We start from the raw sequence: 15,351 nt of genomic DNA on the forward strand, positions 1-15,351 counted from the left end.
AGCCCAAAGTTGTACTTTAAATAAAGGATTACTTACTTTTGGAAGTTTTTTATTTGTCAGTCAGCCTTGATGTAATGAAAGTATGGAGGCCAAAACATTTCCTGCAGCAAATAAACAACAAAAAACTTGTATTTATAGTCAAGAAGGGCAATCGGCTAACACTAAAGAACATGCAGTGTATATTTAAAAAATACTGCAATATTTAGTGTTTATTTTAATTTCTTTTCCATGAAAATATTTTTTATGGCTTTTGCCAAACTTGAGGCTCCAGTGGAGCTGCCTCTTGTCTCTCGCCTTCAGCTGTCCTCTCCCAGAAGCTCCATCGGTCCTTTTTTGTATCACCTGGGGCAGCATTTGTCATGTTTTGGAACTTAATTAAAAGTGTAATAAAAATATTGTATTTTTTTTTTGTTTCAACCTTCATATTTACCAATAATAAAATCAAACTGAGGTGAATTATTTCGGGGGATGTGATCAGCATAGAAGCCATAACTAATGAAAGCGCTCTAAATCTGACAATTAAAACAAGTTGGATGATAACAGCTTTGTATTCCTTTGCTTTCTGTGTTATGATGTGATCAGGGGCGGGTTTTAAGACATTTGGGGCCCCGGGCAAAGGTAGGCATGGGGGGGGCCTCTGGAATGAGAAGACGACACACAAAACAACAGGTCACTTATACAGATGCATTTATTTTAACAGAACACAAATGCATTTTTTTTTACCAGCATGTTATCTGATAGAGTATTTAGGATGGATGACGTGCATATAATTGATTTCACTATTTAAGTGCTAATTGACTGTATACGTGACGGTGATGATTTGGGCAGCAGCAAGCCAGTAGAGGCAAATAAGCGATAAATGTATTCCATTAGTGTATGAGGAGTTTTATGGGGTCCTCAGAAACTTGGGGCCCCAAACAACCGCCTAGTTTTTCCTAATGATAAGTCCGTCCCACATGATGACATCATGTGATCAAGTCTTCCCACTTCATCAGTACGAGGAGAAAACATCCATCCAAAGTTCCAAACCTCCTGCACTGCTGGAGGGCTTTCGTTCATGCAGGTCACGGTCCATAAATTCCCAAGAATCCTCGTTCCAGAAGAATTAAAATGGCGGATGGGTGATATTTACTGTGTCTGCTTGATCTCCCAAATTCACCCGCTCTTCAAGTACAACATAGAGGTGAGAGTCTCTCTCTATGGGAAAAAGAAGAGACCATGTGGAATAACGATGCATCCGCTTTGGGCAACATGCGCCACCTGCTGGCCATTTTCAGTATTTCACCTAAAATAAAGAACCGTTTTATGAGCTAATTACATTGATTATTACAATATGATATGCGTTTAAAAAAATAACCAAAGGCACTTTCAGTGAAGTCGCTTATTTTCTTTATGCTTTATTGGGGATTTATTTCCATACTAAAACGTGTTGGACGTCGATAGCACCAACTTAAGGCTATTATAACTTTGTTTTTGTAGTTAAAGAACGTAATACATTTGTTGTAATGCATTTTTTTGGATTTTAAGTCACGTTTACTTGTTTAGCGATAGGTGACGTGTGGTAGGATGAGCACCGGATGAACACCGGACGAACACCGGATGAACACCGGACGCACACCCTTCCCTTCTTCTTCTCAGACCGGTCGGTGTGTCTTGTCTTCCTTCCGGCTTGCCGAAGACAGTTGAGGGAGGTTCTGCCGCATCTGGGCTTTATATAATGGACAGCCAGGGAAGGAAAGTGGTGGTCTGTGACAACGGGACGGGGGTAAGTTCAGCGCGTTTGTTCTGGCACACTTATCGATCCGGGGCCTCCTTCAAACAGCGACGGCGTTCCGAACGATTTGCAGAAACAGGAAGTGGGTGCTGTCAGCGACGAAGCTAGCTAGCTAGCTAGCGCTAACGGGGCGGGTAGCTAGCTATCCCGATAGCCAGCAATTCTTCATTCATCCAGACTTGACGCGGAAATAGCGCACGGAGTGCTTGTTCGGGACTGGATATGAGCCGCGCAAACCGGTTTCACATCGAAATTAACCCTCGCATCTAGGCAAACGAACAATTCATAATTCAAATCAACTATTTCTAAGCTAGGATAGCTAGCTAACCTGGTAGTCTGTGGCTAGCATTTTAAACTGTCTGGCATCTGCGGTCATTTCAGTGACACCCCCCCCCCCCGGTTGTCAGCGCAGTGCACTCCGTTGGATTATAGCGCGTTAGCTAGGTTATTCCCGTCGTTTGATGGGTATCTAACATTAACTAGGCCGCCAGGTTTGTTTGAGACACCGCCTTTGCTGTCGGCGGGAGGCGAGCTCTTACTTCCCGGAGAGAAACGTCACATTAAGAGCGGCTCACAAGGTCTTTGTGTCTTGAGAACGAGGCCCCGCTCAGAAGTGTTTATCCCCGTAATTCATCAGGACTTTGACTCGGTGACAGTAATCAAAAAAAAAAAAAATGTAGGTGTGTTACGAGAATGTTGCGAAATACTTTTCAAAGTCGTTGCGCCATCAAAACAGCAACCTGCGCGGCCACCGCAGATCACTGTGACGGTCCATTTGCGTAATCTAACATTTGGAGGGTTATAAATCATTAAATGATGTTTGAGTTCATCTTAATTCGTAGACACTGGCAGCCACGCTGTTCCCGTTCCGTACGCACACATCTTTGCCGTTTGCCTATGCTGATGCAGCTGTAGTGACAATCACCTGGTAGCGCTGCTTCATTTCAACTTCGGGGACTTCCTGTTTCACCCGCTGTCAAAAGTCAAAGAGGATGTTGACTCAAGATGTGCGTTTTTTTTTTAATACAGTGCAAAAAAAAAAAAAAAAGCTGCACCGGGTCAGGATTGCTAGTTTTTCTCTGGCCAGTGTTTTCTGGGATGTTCATTCACACTCGGACTTCTGGATTGGTTGTAGTTACCTTGTTCTAAATGCTAATTGTCCTGTTAGCAAGACGGCATGAGCGGTGGGTGGCGAGTAGACAAACAAAAGAGCAGAGAAAGTCCTCAGATGGTCACATATCCTGTTATCAGATGACAGCCATGCTGCCTGGCTTCACTGCCTGGCTGGTCTCAACGGTGCTTGTGTGTGTTTCTCCGTCGCTGACTTTGTGCCCTGCTTTTCTTGTCTGTCTTTCTCAGTTTGTCAAGTGTGGCTATGCAGGCTCCAACTTCCCCGAGCACATCTTCCCTGCGCTTGTTGGGAGGCCCATCATCCGCTCCACGGCCAAAGTCGGAAACATTGAGATCAAGGTAAAAAAAAAAAAAAAATTCCAGCTGATGCTCTTCCAAAGTTTTCTCCTGCATGTTCGGGAAACCAGGGATGAGAAACTGCAATCTGGTAATGAGAGAACCACAAGTTTTAACATTTAGAAACTCCCTCTGCACAAACAGCAGCTCCAGTTTATTCCTGCAGATATGAAATAAGTGAATAGATCGAGGGGTTTTGGTAAAGATCACTAGTAAGCTGGCCGATTCCCATTATCGTAATGTCATTGTTTTGTGTATTAATCTTAATATCTGCCATCCTCTTCCTCCACGTTTTGTTCCCCCTGATGAAGTAGAATGCCCAGAAGATGGTAAGTTCAGGTTGGTGTGTGCCCCCCCCCCCCCATTCCCACTGGCTCTGGAGAGTTGTCATGGTTTGCTCTCACATAAAACACCATTGCTGTGTTTTAGGTGGGTTGTTTAGTTAATTTTTTCATTAACCTTTTCCTATTCGCGTGGCGATCACATTTTCTAAATCCCAAATAAACGTAACATTTTTAAGCGTCTTCGGTGCGATCCTCTGCCCAGGCCGGCGGACGGCGTTGTAGCTCCGGTGAATCATAGGCCAGCTGTTATCGGCGGAGTGCTAAAACAGATTTTGGACTGCGTCCATTTTCACAGTGTCTGATCTGCTGGGGGGGGGGGGGGGGGGGCATCCTGACAGATAACCGCCCCCGACCCTTCTGCTATTTAAGGACTGGAAAAGAAATGCATCACTGTTTTTCAGCTAGAAAACCAAATTGTATGCGTCGCCCACAAGCATGTTTTTACTAAAGAAAGGCCTAGCTCACCTTAGTCTGCTGTGTTTCACCTTAGCGCCAGCATCTGTTTTTATTTTGACCTCTTTTATGGAGACCACATGGAGGCGATGCCTGAGAATGGTACTTTGCTAATGCCAAAGCACACAGGATGAACCACGAAATGGCTGCCTTCAGGCGGATGAAACGTGAGATGCTTGACTGTGTGGCTAGCGCTGAGCTCTAGCCCACCGGTTGTTTACATTGCAAGGCTGCTTTGCATGCGGCTAACGGAGCGGCGCTTAAAAAAAAAAAAAAAACCCAAACAAAATGGTTGACCGGGGAGGGAGAGGGGAAACTGAAGTGTTGCCAGGTGTGGATGCATGAGGGGGGGGGTTGTTGTGCATGTTGGGTAATGGAGTTTGAACCCAAAAAGCTCAGAGTGAGGATGTGAAAGCGTCTGTCGTCAATGACGATGAGAAATGGCTCGTCTGAGGTGGAGCGTTTTGGTAATCGGAGACAAGAAGTTGAAGCTGAAGATTTCAGTGCTCCTCCCTACTTCCTGGCGGTTCTGATCACCCCTACTTCCTGGCGACTCTGATCCACGGAGGCGTACGGTGCTCTATATCATTGATCTCGCCGCCCCCCAGGACCTGATGGTGGGCGACGAAGCCAGCGAGCTGCGCTCCATGCTGGAGGTCAACTACCCCATGGAGAACGGCATCGTGAGGAACTGGGAAGACATGAAGCACCTGTGGGACTACACCTTCGGCCCGGAAAAGCTGAACATCGAGTCTCGCGACTGCAAGATACTGCTGACCGAGCCGCCCATGAACCCGACCAAGAACCGGGAAAAGATCATCGAGGTTGGCCAACATTTACTTTATTAGCAGAAGTATGCGCTAAACTCACCGCTTTCTATTCTGTGTGTTTAGCTTGAAGGCATTTTTCCTCATTCTTTTTTTTTTTTTTTTTTTTTGAATTGGGGTTCACTTCTGCTTTCCTTTCTGCGCTTCAGAGAATATTTTCCACTTTCCTTCACCCAAGTCGCGCGCTGGGATGCGCTCATCATTTCCCGTTTCGTTAGCCGTCGGTTGTACTGAGCGTCTGTCGTCATTCGGTCTCTCCTGCAGGTGATGTTCGAGACCTATCAGTTTGCAGGAGTCTACGTTGCCATTCAGGCGGTTCTGACGCTGTACGCCCAAGGTAAGGAAACGCCCCCGACCCGCATGCACGCTGGCACTGAGGGCTTTAAAAGACGCCCGGAAGCATTTTGATATTGATTTCCTGTCAAAAGATGCTCGTTCTATAATTTCTGTTCCGTTTAGTTCAGCAGCTCCGAGTCAGACGGTTTGTCACATTAAATGTGTGGCAGCATTTAACGGCCACGCCTTTGACAAACGGCTTGTGCAAAGATTTGACATTCTTTGTGTAGCCGTGAACGATACGCCCCCCGAATGCCAACGGCGTCGAGCAGGAGCAAGCAAAGTGTGAACGAGCACCTTGACGTTCAACGCTATTTTTCTTTCTCGGTTTATTGTTATACTCTGAATAAAATACAGAAACAAATGCCTGTAGATTTGTTGCATTTACTCGTGTGTGTGTGTGTGTGTGTGTGTGTGTGTGTGTGTGTGCGTGTGTGTGTGTGCGTGTGCGCGCGCGCGCTCTAAGGCCTTCTGACCGGCGTGGTGGTGGACTCCGGTGACGGTGTGACGCACATCTGTCCCGTCTACGAGGGTTTCAGCTTGCCTCACCTGACCAGACGTCTGGACATCGCGGGCAGAGACATCACCCGCTACCTGATAAAGGTACCGAGTCGGTCGACGACGACGACGACAACAACAACAACAAATGCGCTCTGTTGATCGATTTCACATTCACGGCTCGCCGCCCCTCATCCGCCCCCTCCAGCTGCTGTTGCTGAGGGGCTACGCCTTCAATCACTCCGCAGACTTTGAGACGGTTCGCATGATGAAGGAGAAGCTGTGCTACGTCGGCTACAACATCGAGCAGGAGCAGAAGCTGGCGCTGGAGACCACCGTGCTGGTGGAATCCTACACGGTAGGAAAGTCAACGGCTTCTCCAGTCGGGAAGCAGTGAGCCCGCCTGAACGGTACTTTGGACAGTCGCATTTTCTCATCCCTATTTTGTTTACGTCCTCTCAAGGAGTTTTCTTCCTGAACACCACACGAGTTTTCCACTGGAAAATAATTGATCTCAAAAGGATTTATAATTCAAAAGTCACTCTTTTTGAAGCAAACTTAATCGGGTTACTGAATCTGTTCCTGCACCCAGAGTTAAGTGTGCTACCACATGGTGGCGGGGTGGGGTGGGGGGGGCGCTGCTGACCGACTGTTTTCTGTGGGGCTGAAACACACGGGGGCTGCAGCGTTGCGCCGCCCCCGGCTTGCTTTTCTTTCCAGGATCCTTTTTCCCTGCAGAGGGAACCACAGAATCTAAACGCAGGTTCCTGAGGCCCGTGTTCCTGCACGCCTTAGCGAGCTCATGTTGTGTCTCGGCGCTCACTGACCGTGGGTGTTTGGGTTAGTGCTGGCGACCGTGTGCGTTTAGGCGTCTGCGCACGTTTAAGTATCGTTCCGCGCGCCGAAAACAAGGAGAGCAATGTAACTGCGGCCGAGAAGCCCTGAAGCGGCCATTACATCATTTCCTCTGCAGCCGCGTTGCGGAGGTGGCGAGGCTCCGCTTCCTCCCACTGCCCTCGGCTGAATGAAGCCTTTTTACGCGCGCACACACTCATTCTGCTTGGTGTTGAACCTGCACACACTCTGAGCTTTAACTTACTGGGCAGTGTTAGCATGTTAGCCTTTATGCCGTGTCATATTTTCATTTGGTCTCTTTTTCTTCTCGTCCCTCCTCCACGTCTCCAGCTGCCAGATGGCCGCGTGATCAAGGTGGGAGGGGAGCGCTTTGAGGCCCCGGAGGCTCTGTTCCAGCCCCACCTCATCAACGTCGAGGGCGTCGGCGTGGCCGAGCTCCTCTTCAACACCATCCAGGCGGCGGATATAGACACCAGGTGCAGCGAATGAAAGAGCTCAGACACGCGCTTCACCGCTGAGACGCATCGGGAGCGGTAACGCGCTAATAGCTAGCATGAGCAAGACACAGACAAAATGGGGTCAGCCCAGCAGAACTCCCAGTGAGGCACTAGAAGGAATTGGACGTCAAACTCGTTCTATATTTTTATTAAATTTTATTCATCGTTTGATGATCGATGCTCATTGATGATGTCATCGTGTCGGGGCTCCTTTTGATGACTTCATCTCTTAGGACACGTCCATTTTTGATGTTCAGGATGATGAATATATTTATTAGATAGAATGTTAGAGTACAAGTACAGTCACACAGTATCATGTATTACAGTACAAATAACGTCAAACATCCTGTCTAAGAGGAGCATTTCAAAAAAGCCCTTGCGGGCTTGTTTCCGTTGAAAGTCCTTCGATTGGAACATGTTGAGTCATTTAGTGGCTTAAAGACGCATAAAAACGAGTCTAAATATCTGGAGGAGGAGATTTGTTGAATTTCTAAGCTAGTGGCCAAACCGCTAATACCCCCCCCCCCCCCCCCCCCCCCCCAACAAGTCCAAGTCCCAACCATTTGGCCACGGGGTATTATTGGACCTTTGGAGGTGTATTTTTATTATAATAGTGGGACATTATTTTATTCCTTGCTGCTCAAAGGGAGAACGGTCTGTTCTTTTTTTATTTTATTTTTTAGAATTTAAAGTATCTGCCGTTTTTCCTCACTTCCTGTCTGCATGTTACCGTCTTCTCTTCCCATCTTTAGGTCTGAATTCTACAAACACATTGTGCTATCGGGCGGATCCACCATGTACCCGGGCCTGCCGTCCCGACTGGAGAGGGAACTGAAGCAGCTGTACCTAGAGCGCGTCCTGAAGGGAGACGTGGACAAGCTTTCGGTGAGACGTTGACCCTCGTCTCGTTGACTATCTGAGTTCAGTCTGTCCGTTCTTCTGTCCGATGCTCCGGAGTGTCTCTTTACCGCAGCAGGTTTTTTTTCGGTGGGTGTGAAGCAGCGTTTCCACTCGATGCTCTCGGTTTATTTAAGTTAACTTGGGTGGGGTTTCACACGTGTGAGCGGAGCAAAGCTCCGACCCCGGGAGACGTATTCAGCCCAGTTGTGTGTGTAAAGCAGCGTCTCTGGTATTCAGAGCCTTAAAGCCCAGTTAGGACCAGAATCATTTCGGTTTCTGCATGGATCGGGGTCACTAAAACTCATCTGAGTGAAACAATTTCAGCTGATCTCCACCTGGTGGTGCCAGAGGTTAACAGTCGCTCCACCGGACAGGAACATTCACGAATGTGGGGTTCGCTAGCTGAAGATAAATATTTGTTTTTACATTACATTTCGTAAATGAAAGTCTGCAAATGACTCACAAACAGCCGCTGCTGCTCTTTTCTGTTTTTTTTTTACTAAGACCGGGTAGAGAAGCGGTGATGTTTGTCATGCGCAGCAACTCGGAGGTCTTCTTATACGTAATGGTTTATCTTGAAAGAACTCCGGGTGGAGAAAGCGAGATTCCATTGCCTCCACGGGAAGTAGAGATTTCGCAGCAGACTTTCTAATATAGGTTTGTAAGCAAATTAAATGTATCTGTTCTTTCAAATGTTAAAAACGGAAAAATACGTCCGGATACGCCTCCTGTGCTAGCGACTGCTAGCCGCTGAAGCTATCGGACGCCTTTCTTCTCGTTTGGTGAAAGTCGATTCTAGCAGTCGGACTCCGGTCCTTTTGTAACTTTCCACAGCCTTCAGCTGCTTCAAGTTGAATTCAGGTCAGTTTATCTCTGTGATAATAAGACAAAGCGCTTCTTTCAGCCGTTTCACTTCCAGCTCTGGCGGAGTTAAACCTTCGCTTCTAGCTGTCCCTGCTGTGGATAAAATTGACCTCCGCTTTCATCTCGATCAGAACGCGTCCGCTGTTCTCGTGTTTGCCCCGGCAGCCGTTAGAAACTTTGAATGTACAAACACGCAGCCCGCTATCTGCTCATCTTGAAGTCTTAGAAAGCTTTTCATTCCGTTTTCCATATGAAGAAAAAAGATATTCAAATTGAGAGCTTTTATTTTGTTTCCTTACAAAAGCGGTCATTTAAATCGTAAAAGGTTTTTGAAAGCGCTCGCAGGCGATATGGAGATGTTGTTCACCCGCAAACGCAACGTGTTCAGTAGTGGCTCCGGAGTGATCGGCACTTATTTAATTACACTATCCTTTCTGAATTATTTAGGGAAAACAGGTCTATTAGTTTCTAGAAACATCCCGACGCCTAAAGCTGTATATAAAGATGCCCTTCGGATGTGAACATGATCCCAGCCTGAGATCCGCTATCAGGGAGTGGGAGATCTTGAGGATCGGTTTGGAACTGGGCCTGGGCTCGTGTGCCAGAGTCTCCAGACTGACTGGGACCGAACCTTCCAACACTTCGGTCTCATCTGAGTTCAGACCTAGACGTGAGGACGTTTGCGTCGTGGTGCTTACAGTTTGCGTTTGTGTCCCCGTGTAGAAATTTAAGATCAGGATCGAGGATCCTCCCAGGCGGAAGCACATGGTGTTCCTAGGCGGAGCCGTGCTGGCGGACATCATGAAGGACAAGGACAACTTCTGGCTGACCCGGGAGGAGTACCAGGAGAAAGGAGTCCGCGTGCTGGAAAAACTTGGCGTCACCGTCAGATAAAGCATTGGATGGACAGACACACACACACACACACGGCATACACACATTTCCCCCTCGCCCACGTTGCAGAGTCTATATCTATTGTCCCTCTTCTTTACTTGGCTCTTAATGCCCCTCAAGCATCGGAGGTGGGGGCACCAAGCCGTCTCCTCCCTGCCGTTCTGTCTCCTGGTTTCTGATTGGCTCACACCTGTCCTCAAAAAGCCCAGCGAACCAACTCCATCTTTGCAGATTCACATTGAAACTTTCTCTTTAGCAGTCGATTTTGTCCTGCAGGCGTTCCGGGGCGGGCGAAAGACGCTGCCGGTCTGTGTCTCTGCAAATATGAGCTTTGTGGGTTAGAATTCGTCCGGTGAACGCTGCAGCGAGGGCTTAGACCCTAAAGCTTAGACCCCTTCCTCGATTGAGTCACAATCAGGGTCCACCACAAACACACACGGGGCCCCTTTCAGCATCGCTTTCAAGTGAGGGACAACTGATCACTTTTTTTTTTTCTTCTTTCAAAAGTAAGGATTATTTTAATTTTCCGGGAGAGGGTTGCCTTTTTTATTTTGTTTGTCTTTGCTCTTTTTTTTTTTTTGTTTTTTTTGTTGGATGTATGATTTCAATTGTAATATTTTTCTCCTTTTATTTTTTCTTTTGTTGCTGTGCACTACTACAACTGTAAATGGAGTTTGGTAACAGAAGTTCCGCCGTGTTTTAATGAAGAATTGATGGTTAATTGATCGAAAGACGTACACAAAGGACCGCCTCCTGAGCGTGACATCAGAGACTTACGTGTGTGTGTGTGTGTGTGTGTGTGTAAATCTCCAGCTGAATTGGGCGACAACACTCGTACTGATATTCCGGACGGGCGACGATGCCTTCGCTCGTCGCCCGTCGTATTCCTTCAGATCCGCCGGGACACGGAGGCGGTCGCAGCCTGATGGATCCGAATCCGGACGAAACAAAAAATAAACCTAATTTGAGGATGCTGAAATGAGAACATATTATTTTCTCCAGTCTTTCACACCCAACGGTTGAAGATTTCATTACTGGAGGCACTTCTATTTTGAATATGATAATTATGTGTGGGGTTTTTTTTTTTTTTTTGTCTTTCCAGTGCCAACTGCGGTTATTGTTAACTTGATCTCTTCTTTTGACTTTTTTTTTTTTTTTCGTCACTGGTTTAGTTTTTATTTTCCTGTGTTTCATAGCATAACTGCCTAACGCTGATTTAAATAAAGAAAATTGATTTATAAGGATAATTGTGTGGCAGTTAATTCTTAGAAAACTGAAAAAACAGGATCTGTGTAATTCCGAGTAAGTGTGGTATCTCCTCGGAATGGGTAACGGATCTTTAAAGGCAATCTGACATTTCAAATGTTCTTTTTCATTATTTTTATGAGTTTAACCAACAGTTGAAACAGGATTAAGTTTTAAGCAGAAAAACAAAGCAATAAATTATCCTATTAAAAAAATAAAACTGGAACGAGTACATTTTTCACATTGTTTTGGGGGAGAAATAACTTGACCTGAAATGTTGGCAAACAATTATTTAACTTGTTTGTTCAGAATTCGTCACATGCACACACAAGTTTCCTTCAAGCATTGGGGGGGGGTCCATTATTGTAAAGCAGAATATTCTCCCGATTTAGATCTTTTGCATTTCATACAGCGCTAGAAGTGAGATTACTTGGATGACGACAGGACGGAGCTCAGCCTCTGAACGGACCGGGATGAGGCGGCGGAGCAGTGGCCGAGGAAGCGGCTCTCTTTCCGTGCCTGAAACATCCAGACTCTTCCTGCATTGTTCTATTTTAATCCCTCAACGCTTCCTTCTCAACCTTGAGCTGTTGCCTCTGAAGGGCTGTTTGAACCCCCCCCTCCCCTCCCATTTAGAGCAGGTATTCGAGGACAGCATTTTGCTATAGTTTGGTGCAGTTTTATGGATTTACATCTTTGCTTTAGGAATTCATCTCCCTCTAAGGGGATCGCCAGTACTCGAACACCAAAAGTCATTCATTTTCGCAGGCATTTTAAGGTAGAAATGACTTCTGCACGAGACGTTTTCCACAGGGTGGTGGTAGAGGGAAGAATTTCCCTCAGTCGTCCTCCACAATTTATCCCAGGTGCAGGGCCTGAACTCACTCAGCCAATGCTTAAGTAATTACCAGGCGCCTTGGAACCGTAACTTCTGCAACATCTCTGCACGATGCTTTGGACGGACAAACGCAAGCATTTCAAGAGTAAAGCTTACAGGTTGCAAATAGAGAAAGACCCCCCCCCCCCCCCCCAAAAAAAAGAAACAGAACAAAAAACAAACCCCTCCACCAGTGCAGCACAAGCCAGCCGTTCCTGCAAACTCTCCTGGTGAGCCAGCATCGGAGCTTTGTGCTCCCAGAGAGGGGCCGCGCTGACCCCATTACACGAGCAGATATCTTAAATGTTTGCACATGTGGACTGTGATGCTGTTTAGCAGACCCCCATAAGCCCTCGGGGACCTTCTTTTTCTTCTCTTCGCTCCCCTCCTCCTTCCCTCTCTCTTGCTCTCCATCATTATCGCCCACATGCTTTTCCAGAGACATCCTGAGTGAAACAGCTTGGCGACCTCGATGGCTATCGCATGTTCCCGCCGAGGAGGGGAGACATCTTGGTGTATAAGGCAGTTTTTTTTTTTTCTTTGCTCTTCTTTTTGTTAAATACAGAGTGTCGTGCAGCAAACTGTAAAAAGCCTTTGGCAAAATCCTTTCTCCCTGAACAGTTTTAAATAATTCCTTACAAATCAAGTATTTGTTTCGAAAGAGACTTCAGAATATAGGTTTGAAACAGATTCCCTCCCTTCTAGATTTGTTCTTAAGCTTTGCTATAGATTCTGACGCAGAACCTTTATTTACTGCCAGCCTTACCTACAAAACGAACCTTTCTGTACCATCCTGTTTTAGTTGCTAATCAGCAAATGCGAGCGTGCCGATATGCTAAGCTAAGATGTACGCTATGCTGACAGTAGCATGCAGCTCAAAGACCACGCTTCCAAATACTGCCGAGATTTTTCCGACTTTTTTTCATCAAAGTATCTCTAAGATTTTTCAAAAAGCATTTTATTGGTGAAACTTTGTGTTGAGGTAAATCTTTTTACTGGATATTTTATTTTTTTTAACTTGCCAATGCTAATGAAAATCGGTTGACCAGTTTAAATAGAAACAGATTTTCAATGACTGCACAACTGGATCTGTAATCGTAGGTGGAGTGATTCCAGTGGATTTAGGGTACTTTTAAAGGTAATTTACGTCTTAATAAAAATCAAGTATGGATTCTCCATTGTGGGAAACAATATGTTTTGGAAATAATCCATAAACTACTGAGATCAAGCATGATTCTAAACATTATATGAAACCTTTTGACATATTTTGAGGGTCTTAAATTTAATTTGTTGCACAGAGACAAAATTGGGAGCAACAAGAACTCAACAGATACCAACGAACAGAGTAAAACGAAGCAGCAGACCGGTAGCAGTTCACTGTTTTCGCCCATTTTATTGGAGGCAGAAGGTAAGACACACATTTCACTTTATTTTTCTCAGACCTGGCCACCCTTCAGTACTTCCTTTTCCTTCTTGAAAGCAGGAGCTACATCCATCGTACATGTTAGAAACAGTCATTTAAAAAAAAAAACAGAAATAAAAATGTACAACATATACTTGATATATATAATATAATTTTTGCTCTTTTTTTACAGAGGTAAAAATACTAAGCGTTAAAAAAATGGGTCTAATTCGTTACAGGGAGTCCTCAATTTTTTTCGATTTAAATACACGAGGCGATAATGATGCGTTCAGGCACTTGTAAATGGCTCTGACAGGCGAGAACACAAACATGGAGGGGAAAAAAAAGTTTACCTTGTACACCGAGGATGTACATAACGGTACACGGGACAGGATGTGTGGAACTGACACAACCAGGGAAGGAAAAAGGACATCCTCAGGCGTTCTGCATTTTTAACTACAGTAAGTGACATTTCCTTGGCAAAACAATCGGGTGGGTTTTCAGCTGCTTGTCAGACTGCCGTTCCTTCCTAAATTTGACCCCGCTGATGTCCTGCTTCTTTTTTTATTATTTTGTATGCTAAGAAAAAAGAGCTTATTGTGTTCCTGGTGACATCTCCGATGCTGCCATCGACCAGGCTTAGAGGAAACATAAAGCACCCGAGCAGACGCGAGTTTAGTGTTGTGCTGTGAGTACGAGGGTGGAACTGGCAGAGTAATGCGTTGGAAACACAGGGGTGTAAGGACGGTGAAGTACACCGACATCCACGACAATTGGACTCTTTCATGCCTTGATTTCTCTCGTTTCAGTCAAGCTGATGTTGAGCCAAATCCAACATGGACTAAAAGCTATTTTTAGGACACAGGTCACATGTAACAGTAGTTTTAAAAAGAAGTGACATCCGATTTACCAATTTTTTTTTTAGATTATTTTAAAAATTGATCAATTTGGGAAATTATATTTGCCTGCTTGCCGGGAACAGATCTATCCTTGTAAAAGTCAAATAAAAAGCGAAGAAAGTAATGAAAAACATTTACCAACCAGCTGATATTCCCCGGAAGTTTCTTTGCTGGGCCAAGAAAAAGTCTGGGACACAAAAACTGACAGCTTTCGGACATATTAAATAAATTGCATACAACATGTTTGCGCTTCAGAGATGGTGGTAGATGCCAGATTAAATTCCCTCCGTTTATGCTAAGCTAACTGCTGCGCGGCCCTAGGCTAAAGTGTGACTGGTCTTCTCCATTGGGTGTGGGGGTTAGGAGAGGGTTGATTGTACATCGCACACACACAGCGGTCCTTAATTTATACCCTTGATAAGAACCTTTTTCTTTTAAAGTTACTCTTGATTACAAAAATAGTTTAAACTATGTGTTGAGGCTCTTTGCTTGGAGCAGGATCCATGCTCGCACTTCTCCATTAAAGCAGACATCTTCAGAGCGATGGGTGAGATGTTTGGAGCGACGCTCCGCGTTTTAAGGCATAGCGGCCACTGACCTTTTGACGGCATCCGTTTGATTTTTCACTCAATTGATGCAACACGGATGACTTGACTTGATGTTCTTGACAGAGGATGAAGAAAAGAGAGCCTTGAAGTCTCACGCCGCTTTGAGAGGATGTGAGATTAAAAAAAGACAAGAGCATCACACTGATTCTAGAACTAGAAGGATTCCTCGTTTAGATGATAGTTTAGGCACTCTTTGAAATAACATGAAAAGGTGCAGGGAGACGGATGCTAGGCTATCTTAGCGTGACCTGATGCACCGCCTCACCAAGTGAGCAAATCACGACCCGGCACCCCGTTCTGTTTTGCTGGTAGATCAATTCAGTGAGAAAATAAATAGGATAAAAACACAAATCTTTGGGATACCGTTAGAAGAAGCTTAAGATGAGTACCATGTTTGTTTCAGTCAACAGAAAGACGTTGATGGTGGAAAGCTATGTGGACTATACACAAGCTTGACTGCAAGTTGCAGCAGAGGCGACGAAAGGCCTCTGCGCTCCTTTTAAGCATGCACATGAAACATCCAGACAAACACACACGTGCGCGCACACACACACACACACACACACACACACACATGAGGTGTAGTGTCTGATTTCTCCTGTTGCTGGAGA

The 15,351-nt window shown here is 45.5% G+C and overlaps 1 protein-coding gene across 2 annotated transcripts; it reads left to right on the forward strand.

Annotated features, from left to right (window-relative positions):
- The first annotated feature begins 1,635 nt into the window (after positions 1 to 1,635).
- Positions 1,636 to 11,150, forward strand: actr2b (actin related protein 2b). 2 transcript variants are annotated; one of them, XM_068740913.1, is made up of 10 exons: positions 1,636 to 1,765; positions 3,134 to 3,244; positions 3,556 to 3,570; positions 4,647 to 4,862; positions 5,130 to 5,202; positions 5,668 to 5,804; positions 5,908 to 6,057; positions 6,885 to 7,030; positions 7,804 to 7,936; positions 9,539 to 11,150. In XM_068740913.1, exons 1-10 carry the CDS (start codon positions 1,718 to 1,720, stop codon positions 9,707 to 9,709), a joined length of 1,200 nt encoding a protein of 399 aa, XP_068597014.1. In that variant the 5' UTR covers positions 1,636 to 1,717; the 3' UTR covers positions 9,710 to 11,150. The 2 variants fall into 2 exon arrangements, with proteins under 2 accessions (XP_068597014.1, XP_068597015.1); XM_068740914.1 differs by lacking the exon at positions 3,556 to 3,570.
- Positions 11,151 to 15,351: the final 4,201 nt, after the last annotated feature.

The sequence above is a fragment of the Brachionichthys hirsutus genome, chromosome 7 (assembly GCF_040956055.1).
Source record: "Brachionichthys hirsutus isolate HB-005 chromosome 7, CSIRO-AGI_Bhir_v1, whole genome shotgun sequence".
Classification (NCBI taxonomy): domain Eukaryota; kingdom Metazoa; phylum Chordata; class Actinopteri; order Lophiiformes; family Brachionichthyidae; genus Brachionichthys; species Brachionichthys hirsutus.

What these genes read in the sequence shown, in the direction of transcription:
- actr2b (XM_068740913.1), top strand. Translation starts at nt 1,718, where the DNA reads ATGGACAGCCAGGGAAGGAAAGTGGTGGTCTGTGACAACGGGACGGGG. An exon ending in TCTGTGACAACGGGACGGGG is followed by an intron (nt 1,766 to 3,133) that starts GTAAGTTCAGCG and finishes TGTCTTTCTCAG; the next exon opens with TTTGTCAAGTGTGGCTATGC. An exon ending in GCGGCGGATATAGACACCAG is followed by an intron (nt 7,031 to 7,803) that starts GTGCAGCGAATG and finishes TCCCATCTTTAG; the next exon opens with GTCTGAATTCTACAAACACA.